The sequence below is a fragment of the Podarcis muralis genome, chromosome 6 (genome assembly GCF_964188315.1).
Source record: "Podarcis muralis chromosome 6, rPodMur119.hap1.1, whole genome shotgun sequence".
NCBI lineage: Eukaryota > Metazoa > Chordata > Lepidosauria > Squamata > Lacertidae > Podarcis > Podarcis muralis.
Genome location: NC_135660.1, coordinates 34,097,463 through 34,108,668, shown reverse-complemented (window position 1 = coordinate 34,108,668; position 11,206 = coordinate 34,097,463). Strand labels below are relative to the sequence as shown.

Below are 11,206 nucleotides of genomic sequence, written 5' to 3'. Positions count from 1 at the left end.
TGTATATAAAGTAGATATTTTGGGGAAACTTTCATTCCTCCTCACCACTATGAGCTGAATAAAGAGAATGAAATCCACTCTCGACTCCGAGTATATTTCACTGTGGATTGCAGTTTACTCCAAATTAGCAGTAAATAGTGGGTTTTCATGGGGAAAGTGCTGTGACAAAAATTAAAGCGCTCGGACCCACAGGTTTAAAGAGTACCTAGAAATGTGGCACAAAAGGAAGTCTGAATATGCCCTGAAATAACAGGCCTGCGGCTTCCTAGGAGTATTTGTGCTACTTGCTTCCACCGGTGCTATGCTCTACTTGTGTATTTTTTAATAAATCAAATATTGCAAAGACACCAAAAGTCTTCATTGTTCAGGAAGTCAGACCCAGATAGCTCTGCTTCTGAAACGTTGCCCTGCTCAGGAGACCGGGAACTGTAAATGGATAAAATATAGGCATGCCCATATACGCAAATATTCGCTAGCAATTTTGCAATTTCGTTGGCTGGTTTTGTTAAAAAGTCTTCAGCGACCGTGTACTTTTCCCTGCGTGCAATAAAAGCACTTGTGCAAAACACTGAAATGGAGCCAGGCCACCCCTGATTCACCTCCCCACACACTGGCATTTCCGAAAGTGAAGCTTTACTGGGAAAAAATATATATTTGCTAGCTGGCTGGTTGCATTTCCCACACTGAGAAAGCAGTACTATTTTTAAAAGAGGAAGAAAGAATTAAAAGAAAAGATGTGACCAGTTCTTTCATGGGGGTGTGACATTTCAGATAGATTAGGCAGAGTGAGGCAGACATCATATGCGACAATCGCTGCAGGGTGGATGGGAAAGATGTTGGAGGGCAGAACTACAATATGTGGTGTGCCCTACATCTCCTGCTGCTGTCAGGTGCAGGGGAGAACATTGTCCCATCTGCACTGTTGAAGCCTTTGGAAAGGTTCCTGCCATTCCGAAAAGCAGACAACAATAGCAGGATATTAAATATCTTCTTGGATCCCCAGTTACTTTGGCTGCTTTCTCACAGCTAGCACAGGATCAGAGTTTGCCTGGGCTAATTTTGCAATACATACATGATGTAATAATAATAATAATTTATTTATACCCCGCCCATCTGGCTGAATTTCCCCAGCCACTCTGGGTGGCTTCCAACAAAAGATTAAAAATACATTAAAACATCAGTCATTAAAAACTTCCCTAAACAGGGCTGCCTTCAGATGTCTTCTAAAACATCAGATAGTTGTTTATTTCTTTGACATCTGATGGGAGGGCGTTCCAAAGGGCGGGCGCCACTACCGAGAAGGCCCTCTGCCTGGTTCCCTGGCACTTCGCTTCTCGCAATGAGGGAACTGCCAGAGGCCCTCAGCGCTGGACCTCAGTTGAATGAAGGGGGTGGAGATGCTCCTTCAGGTATACTGGGCCGAGGCCATTTAGGGCTTTAAAGGTCAGCACCAACACTTGAACTGTTCTCGGAAATGTACTGGGAGCCAATGTAGGTCTTTCAAGACCAGTGTTATGTGGTCTCGGTGGCCCCTCCCAGTCACCAGTCTGGCTGCCGCATTCTGGATTAGTTGTAGTTTCCGGGTCACCTTCAAAGGTAGCCCCACGTAGAGCACGTTGCAGTAGTCCAAGAGGGAGATAACTAGAGCATGCACCACTCTGGCGAGACAGTCTGCGGGCAGGTAGAGTCTCAGCCTGCGTACCAGATGGAGCTGCTAAACAGCTGCCCTGGACACAGAATTGACCTGCACCTCCATGGACAGCTGTGAGTTCAAAATGACTCCCAGGCTGTGCACCTGGTCCTTTAGTGGTACAATTACCCCATTCAGAACCATGGAATTCCCCCACCCCTTCCCACTGCCTGTCCCAGAAAAACAGTACTTCTGTCTTGTCAGGATTCAACCTCAATCCGTTAGCCGCCATCCATCCTCCAACCGCCTCCAGCAAACAACAGCACCATGGAATTGAAGAAGGAGAAGCTGTTCAGTAAAGGCAAACCTTTACTGGTACCAGGTTGGGCACTGGCCAAGGACCACGGGGGTTCAGAAGGGCCCCTCATGGGCCACACCCAGCTGTGCAGCCACTCTCTCCACCCCGGGCTCTCATATGGCCATTTTAGTGGAAGGCACTGCTGCACAAAAAACCCATAATGCAAAGCCCCAGACTACACATCTTTCCTACTTCACAATTACATAGATGTAAAACATGCACCCAAAATGGCATTTTTCATGTTTACTCAACCCTGAAAATAGCTATGAGTCTCCCACCCACATTCTGAAACTTTCAAGAAATTGGCTCCAAAACTGGCTTGGAATATTTCGAAGCAATTAAATATCTAGTGAAACATGTTTTTTAAATGTATATAATGGAATGTTAGACAAAAGCTGTTAACAGAACGGACATGCCTCATGGAATTAAAATTAATTTATGCTCATTCCAATAGACTCGAGTTTACTGTCTGCAGATTAGGCTTTTCATAAGGATGTTTTAACAGGGAGGATAATTGCATCCGTTTATAACAGAGGTGTGGGATGAAAGAACGAAAAAATGTTAGACAGAAGAAGGAGTGCAGATCATGCAGAGTGTCTTAGAAAAATACAAGCCCACAATGTTATGACTTTCCAAAGCTGAAATTCATCAGCTATGCTGTAATAATAAACCGTTATAACACTTTTTTAGCGTGCACAAAACACTTGGCACGAGTTACACAGTAATTCTTTGCAAGGCCAGCCATGGTTATTATAGCCAAGGGGTCAGCAAACGTTTTCAGCAGGGGGCTGGTCCACTGTCCCTCAGACCTTGTGGGGGGCCGGACTATATTTTTGGGGGGGAAATGAACGAATTCCTATGCCCCACAAATAACCCAGAGATGCATTTTAAATAAAAAGACACATTCTACTCATGTAAAAACAAGCTGACTCCCGGACCATCCGCAGGCCGGATTTAGAAGGCGATTGGACCGGATCTGGCCCCCGGGCCTTAGCTTGCCTACCCATGTTATAGCCTGTGTTACAGAAGGGAGGAAGGAGAAGGGCAGAGATGAGAAGGTTTCCAAGGACATGCCCAAAGTAGGGAGTTCATAGCAGAGGTGAGATTCGAACAGAGAACTTTCTGATTCATGATTCTTAGGGCCAAGCTACAGGTGAGTTAGGGAATCTGTGATCCCAGATGCACTTTTCTCTTCCTAAAAGCAACTGCAAGAGGGATACATGTCAGGAGTCAGCAGGGAGGGTTAGACCTCCCCCCTCCCCGCCCAAGCATGGCAGCCCTATTCCAAATCATCCCAACCCCACACATGACTGCTTTTAGGAAAAGAGGGCATCCAATCCCATTGTCTCCATCACGTTTGGTTTGGTGCTTAGGCACACCAGCACACCTGCTTTAGAATAAAGAGCTTGAAGCCCTTGCAAGGTCAAAGTTGGTCCTTTCTGCTTCCCCATCTATCAAATGAAGGCACATTCACCAGCAAGCGATGGGCAGCCTACTGAAGGTGCATAAGTATATGAAGTGGTCCTCGCCTGACTTATTTCAAGGGAGATATATTCTTCTTTAGCACCTATCAAGGTCATGATCTGATATACAGATAGTCAACATGGTGCCCTCGATTTCACCTTTCACCAGCCCGGCTAGCATGCCCAGTGTTCAGGAATGATGGGAGTAGAAGTTCAATAGCTAGTGGACACCTAGCTCTGTTACCTCAGCTGAAGGGATACGAACTGGTCATACGACTCTAAAACTGCCTCTGTTCATGAGTTCATGGAAGCCTTCCAGAACTATGGGTATATGATCATTCTTATCTTCATATAGAATCATAACAGATCTAGCTGGTGCTTTTTTTCTTTAAAAAAATGTTCAGGGGTAATTTCATTTCCCTACACATATTGAAATACTGCCCCTCAATGAGGCCAAACGTAGATTCACAGAATGTTTAGGGGTATGCGTACCCATCCCCCCAGAAAAAAACACTGCATCTAGCACAAACAGAACAAAACACTGATCTGTACAAAATTTTATTTTGATTTGACAGTTCTCATTTGCCCAGTGTAGTGTGCTCTCTAGGTGCATTTAACGGTGTCCTCAAACAAACAGGTAAGTTAACAAATACCATCTAAGTGTGTTGCGTTACACATGTTAGCTCAGCAGTAAATGTCATTACTTTTCAAGGGGTCTTACTCTCCAGTAACGGGCAACAGGGATGCAGCAGAAAGTAAATGACAGAAAGAATGTTTTATGCCTGACGCAAGAGTGAAATGAAAAAACATTTCCGTCATGACTTAGAGAAGAGAAACTCTACTAGTGTCATACCCATTGCTTCTAAGAAAGCCACAAACCAGCCTGTTAGCACGCAAGACTCTGTACGCGTTAATACCACATATCCAACCACTCAGAGACTTTGGCGGTGAGAAAACGGTTTTACATCATAGAGACGAAGAGGCTATGCAAATAAGACAGCTAGTTTTTAAAAGGCACTGACAATGATGTTTGTCCTTTCCTGATGCAAGCTCTCCATTCAACTATCGAACAAGTTGTTTCCAACTTGTATACAAGGTTAGTGTATGTTATAATTAATTGAGTTCTATAGGACTATACAGAAATAGCAGGAATTAGTTTTATCCATATTTCTGCAGAAATATTTTCTGTGGAGTAGCTTCCTGGTATAGTAACTCGCATAATTTCATGTATTTTGAGATTATGCTTCCAGTGCCGACAAAGCTCAGCGGGGTAGCTCAGGCCTTGCATGTAAATAGTTCCAGGGTCAAGCCCTGGCATCTTCAATTTGGGTAGGAGGTGAGGAGAAAGATGTTTCTGTCTGAGTCCCTGGGAGCTGCTGCCAGTCAGAACAGACAATATTGGGATAGATGGACAAATAGTCTGACCTGGTTTAAGGCAGCTTCCCATGTGAATCCAACTTGTCATTTACACACTGTGATTAAAACAACAAGTAGTCTTGGGGCACCTGAAAGGCTAACACATTTATTATGGCATAAACTTTCGTGGACTATAAACATCAGGTGCATTTAGTGTTTTCCTGATACATAACTATCTTCTTCACCCTGTGCCAGTGATAGGCAATGTGGTGCCCTCCTGATATCATTGAACTCCAGTGCCCATCAGCATTAGCGGCCATGGCCAATGGTCAGGGATGATGGGATTTGTAGTCAAACAGCATCAGGAGGGCATCTTCTTGGTGGCTGCTCCCAGATTTTCAATAGATGTTATATATAGTATAGTTTTAATTCTATCAATGCTTCCTTGTGTTTTAATTATTGCTTTTTTCTGTATTTTTAGCAGTTCTTTTTTTTTTTATCTGTAAGCTGGTTTTAGTCCCATCAGGGGAAAAGGTGGGGTATAAATATAGTTATAATGTTGGCTACCCCTGCCCTACCTCTTGACATTTCCATGCTGAAAATCCTATATACTTTCCACGGAAAATTAGAGTGGGAAGCTAGTTAAATCTTCCACTGGAAGTACCAACGAATAAGGGCTGTGACAGAAGGAGTCTGACCTTTTTCTATCTCTATGTTGTATAGTCAAGGTTTTTCACAATGTAGCCAAGTGTTGTCTAGTTTAGTGACAGTGGCTTTTTAGAATCTCGGACAGAGACTTTCCCCATTACCTGCCACCTGATCAGAGACCCTGGTCTTTTGTGTACCTTTTCTTGGTATTTAAAATAAATCCTAAACCCTGGTCATCACAGCACTCACTATTCAAAATGAGGCACTCACTATAGTCCAACAGTCAATCCAGCAATTTGGATTAAGAACACTTAAATTGACTTTGAAACTTCCTATTGTTATTTACATGATGTGTCTGGTTGTTGTAAATGAGGGCAAGAAAGCAGAGTCATAGAAACGTAAAGCTGGAAGGGACCTCAAGGGTCATCTAGTCCAACCCCCTGCAATGCAGGAATCACAGCTAAATCATCCATGACAGTTGGCCATCCAACCTCTGCTTAAAAACCTCCAAGGAAGGAGAGATGTATCTGTGACATGAGTCAGCATTCTGACCAATGCAGGACTGCATTCACCCAGAGGCAGATTTTGGGAACGGTGACCGGTTCAGTCGCACTGGGTGCAGAGCCTTGGCGACAATTATGATTTAGAATGGAGCGTGAGAGGCAGAGCACCAAATTTCGGTGTCACAAAGAGTGCCGCTGAAATTTGAGACCCGGAGATCTGCCACTTCATTCACATCGCAGTCTGGTTGAACTGATCCATTTTAAGCTCCATGTGTGACAGTGGTTCAACTCTAGCAAAGTCCTAATGCTTGAGGCCAGAATGTTAGCACCCACAGAACCGTTTAGATTCTTCTTTCTGTGGAAAAATATGGCGAGAAATTACATTGATCAATGTGATGATTCAATATACAGTCATACCTCTTATTACGTTTGCTTCAGGTTACATCTTTTCAGGTTGCGTCCTGTGGTGACCCGCAGAAAGGGTTACTTCTGGGTTTCGCCGCTTGCGCATGCACAGACGCGCAAAATGACGTCATGCGCAGACGCTAGTTGAGTTCCTTTCAGGTTGCGAACGGGGCTCCGGAATGGATCCCGTTCGCAACCAGAGGTACCACTGTATATTAAATACTGAGGGAGAGAAATGGGGGTAGATACAACAACAAAACTATCACAAGGGAGTAATGTGACATAAAAAGGGCAAAAGGAATCAGAGGAGAATCTGGCAAGGTATGTTTAAGTTTCTGAAGCTTATCACTTTGTGATAAAGAGTGGGTTTCCCCAGAACCCCCAGGTGGTTGTCACCAATGGAAGCAAAAGAGGTGAAAAAATTGAATATGGGTTCTAATTGGCCCAAATATTGTGAAATTATAGAACAAGATGGTGAAAATGTAAAATTGCAGAGTTTTGAGAAACTGAAGTTTAAGGTGAGAGATTGGCTACATTATCGACAGATAAATGAAGTATTTAAACAGGACAGAAAGAAAGGCTTCCAAGTGGAGAAGTCAAAATTAGAAACAGAACTGTTAGAACCCAATACAAAAAACTTGTCAAGAATGTACAACTTGCTGTTGAAGTGGAATACTCAAGATGAAATGGTGAAATCTAATATGATTAAATGGGCACAGGATATTGGGCATGACATTGAACTTGCTGACTGGGAGCAGTTATGGACCACTGGTGTAAAATTTACGGCATGTAATGCCTTAAAAGAAAACATTATGAAAATGATCTACAGGTGGTACATGACTCCTGCTAAGTTAGCAAAGATCTATCATTTGCCCAACAACAAGTGTTGGAAGTGCAGTGAAACGGAGGGAACCTTCTATCACCTTTGGTGGACCTGCCCGAAGATTAAGGCTTTCTGGGAAATGATCTATAATGAAATAAAAAAAGTTCTGAAGAGAACGTTTGTTAAAAAACCAGAGGCCTTTCTCTTGGGTATGGTGGGCCAAATGGTGCCAAAGAAGGATAGGACATTTTTTATGTATGCCACTACAGCAGCAAGAATTCTTCTAGCAAAGTATTGGAAGACGCAAGATTTACCCACGTTGGAAGAATGGCAGACGAAGGTGATCGACTATATGGGACTGGCAGAGATGACTGGCAGAATTCGAGACCGGGGGAAAGAGGCGGTGGATGAAGATTGGAACAAATTTAAAGTTTATCTTAAAAACTGTTGTAATTTGGAAAATTAGGGGCTCAGAGTTATAAGAGATAAAGAACTACAGTTGTATTAATAACTAACTGAAGTTAAATACATGAAATATATTTAAGTTATGTTCAGAGGGTTGCTGAAAAATCTTGAAACAAGAATGCAGAAAAGGGGTGGTATGGGGAAGTCGTGTTTTTGTTTGTTTATGTTTATGTTTTTGTTTTGTCTCTTCTTTATTCATGGAAAACTAATAAAAATTTATTATAAAAAAAAAAAAAGAGTGGGTTTCCCCTCTCCAGGAACGATGCAAAATTTTACCTCAGATAGTACTAATGCTATGACATTTGCCTGCAGAGCTCCTGCTGAACTAGCATTCTGAAAAGTTGGAAGCATCAGATAGAACTGCCATCAGCTATCAGATTAAATGTTTCCTATGGCATCCAGATAATCAAGGTTATGTTAGACTGAACATTTCCTTGTGGGCAACTGCAATCAGATAAGGTAGGTAAACATGCGTTCTTCTTTTACATTTTGCTCCACTGAAGGCTGAGCAAAAATACAAACTACATTTCACACTTAATAATAATAATTATTTTATTAATTGCACCTGCCCATCTGACTAGGGGCTGAATCCACACACAGGAAAAACACTATAAATAAGTTACAAATTAAATCATAACGAAAGGGGAAAAAACTTTATGTAAAATTGCATAGACAATGTTTTTAGCTCTACAGCGTCATCTGGTGTCACATGTTTATGACACAGTTTTTGCATTGTAAGACGAGTAATGTAGCTGAGTCCTGGGTTGCCCCAGCCATTCATAGCAGAATGGTGCTGAAAAGCTTCCCCTTCATAAGCAGTTTAATAAAAAGGCTTCTGAATCAGATCAGACCATATATTTTTCATAACCTATTTTGCTTGGTTCTTGTTTTACTCCTACTTGCATGGTAGTGTATACATCTATGTACTGTGCAACTTTCATTAATACTAACATGTCCTGCTTTAGGAACTTCCCATACTTGAGGGTCAAACTAGACAATACCTAAGACATGCATAAACTACAATCAAACCTCAGTCGCCGAACATAATCTATTCTGGAAGTCTGTTCAGCTTCCGAAATGTTCGAAAACTGAGGTGCGGCTTCCAATTGGTTGCAGGAGCTTCCTGCACTCAAACGGAAGCCGCGTCGAACGTTCAGCTTCAGAAAAGCGTTCAAAAAGCGGAGCGTTTACTTCCGGGTTTTCGACATTCAGGAGCCGAAACATTCCAAAATGGAGGCGGTCGGGATCCGAGGTTTGATTGTATCTCTCTACTCTTATAAACACACAAAAACACACACATACCAGCACCCACGACATACATTTAAAGCACTATAATAACACTCTAATACCGTGGTTTGCTACGGGTGCTGAGAGTGGTTAGGATACTGCTATTCATCCTCACAGAGCTACAATTAGAGTTCCCGTGGAAAACTGGAAACCATCCAGGGAATTGCAGGTGTGTGAGGGGAATAAGGTTCTCCTAACACAGTGTTTCTTCACTGTTGTTGGACTACAACTCCCATCATTCCTGACCACTGGTCCTGCTAGCTAGGGATGACAGCAGCTGTAGTCCAACAACAGCTAGAGAGCTGAGCTGGAAAAATACTGTCCTAACAACTCTCAATACCCCTTACAAACTACATCTCCCATTATTATTCGGGGGAAGCCACGCCTGTAAAAAGTGGTATCATAGCACTTTAAATGTATGGTGCGGATGTGACAGAGCCGAAGTCAGGCAACATCAGAGCAAGACTGGTGGAAACTGGAGGAAGGGACTGCCCAGAGGCTGAATGTCATTGCCACATTCAAAATCACTCTCACCAGCTGCTTTTTCTCGCCCACGGGGGGGATATGCAAAGTCACTGTATTTTTTTCTCTGTTCTGTGAGAAGAAAATTTACTTGGAAAGCAGATAAATGATATGAGGGGGGAAGGAGTCAAGCAGTCAATCCTCTGCTAAAACGGGCAGCCCCTTTCAGTAAAAAGACAAATCAAAACACAAAACAGTTCACATATCCCACAAGTATTATTTAGTCTGCTACAGGTGGAATTTTGGGACCACGGCACCTCACCCCAAAACGCCTTAGTTCAATTGCCAGGCCCAGACACAGATCATGAACCGCCCTGAGATCTACAGGTATACAGTGGTATACAAATCTGACTAATAATAATAGGAATGGATCTAAATAATCCAGGTGCTGTTGTTAGAACAAATAATCAAGCTTTAATTATCTCTGCATTCCATTTTTGCTACTTATTTTTAAAATATCTCTTTACAGAAAACTGTCATAATGGCGAACTGCAGTGGCAGGATTGAGCAGGGCATACTTACTTTTGAAATTATTCTTTACAGCCTACTCACCTTTTTCGGAGTCATATTTAATACAGTTGCCTTGTGGGTTTTCTGCTTCAAACTGGGCAAATGGACAGAGACCAGAGTTTACATGATCAATTTAGCCCTGGCAGACTACACGCTGGTCCTTATCCTACCATTCATCATGTACTTTCACTACAACAACTGGCCTGTGGATGACTTTTGCTCTGTCATATTCGGAATCAGTAGCATGAACATGCCAATGAGCATAGGCATCATCATGCTAATAGCGGTTGATCGGTACCTTGCCATCAAACATCCCCTGAAAGCCAAAGTAATCAGGTCTCCGTGGAAGGCAGCTCTTTTCTGCTTATTTGTTTGGCTCTGTTGCTTGCTTTATACAATCCCATTCAGTCTCTCGTTGAAAGGAGAGTTTTGTTTTCATATACTTTCTAAGGAGAACACAGCTCTTACCCTGGTCAGATTAATCGTTTTCTTTTTCATACCACTGGTTATATTGTTGTTTTGTTCCATACAAGTCATCCGATGCCTCAGGAAGAAACATAATGCTGGTCCTCATGAAGAAAAGTTAACCCAGAAAGCCATCTGGGTGGTCTCAGTCAACTTGGCCACCTTCATTATATGCTTCCTGCCTTTCCACTTGAGTTTACTGTTTAGCTACGTAGCAAAATCATTTGGAGGAGCTGACTGCGAGGTGTGGCAAGCCATCGCCAATACCATACACGCAACTGCACTAATGACCAAGCTAAATTGCTGCGTGGATGCCGTGTGCTATTACATGGTTGCTAAGGAATTCCAGGAAGCTGCAGCACTCTTGCCTCCCTTCAACGTAATGCAATCCAGGTCCAATTTAACTCAAGATTCACAGCTGCAAAGCAAAACACCCGAAAATTCACAACTGCAAAGTTTAAACAACTGAAATCACAACGTCATTTTAAGATGCATCTAGTCTCACCTTTGGAGCACTATGTCCAATCAATTGAAACATCGCCTTTCGAACGCTATGTCGAACGAAGCCACACAAACTATTCAAGACCAGTAAACAAATTGGATATCACGTTAATTTTAGTTGATACGTTTTAAACCGATGCTGCTCCCTTGAATTATCGCCGACGGAGATCAGTGTGCTGGTTTAACATCTCTTGCTGAAACGGCAGATTATGTTCTGGATCCATACTTCTTGCGGAAAGATACATATCCCTGTATCTAAGATGGTATTTT

At 42.6% G+C, this 11,206-nt stretch overlaps 1 protein-coding gene across 1 annotated transcript; it reads left to right on the top strand.

The window, feature by feature from the left end:
* Positions 1-4,353: 4,353 nt before the first annotated feature.
* Positions 4,354-10,977, top strand: LOC114597764 (G-protein coupled receptor 35-like). The gene is made up of 3 exons (XM_028731003.2): positions 4,354-4,547; positions 7,964-8,110; positions 9,930-10,977. Exon 3 carries the CDS (start codon positions 9,942-9,944, stop codon positions 10,902-10,904), a length of 963 nt encoding a protein of 320 aa, XP_028586836.2. The 5' UTR covers positions 4,354-4,547; positions 7,964-8,110; positions 9,930-9,941; the 3' UTR covers positions 10,905-10,977.
* Positions 10,978-11,206: the final 229 nt, after the last annotated feature.

Coding starts and splice junctions, on each gene's coding strand:
- LOC114597764 (XM_028731003.2), top strand. CDS start 9,942: ATGGCGAACTGCAGTGGCAGGATTGAGCAGGGCATACTTACTTTTGAA.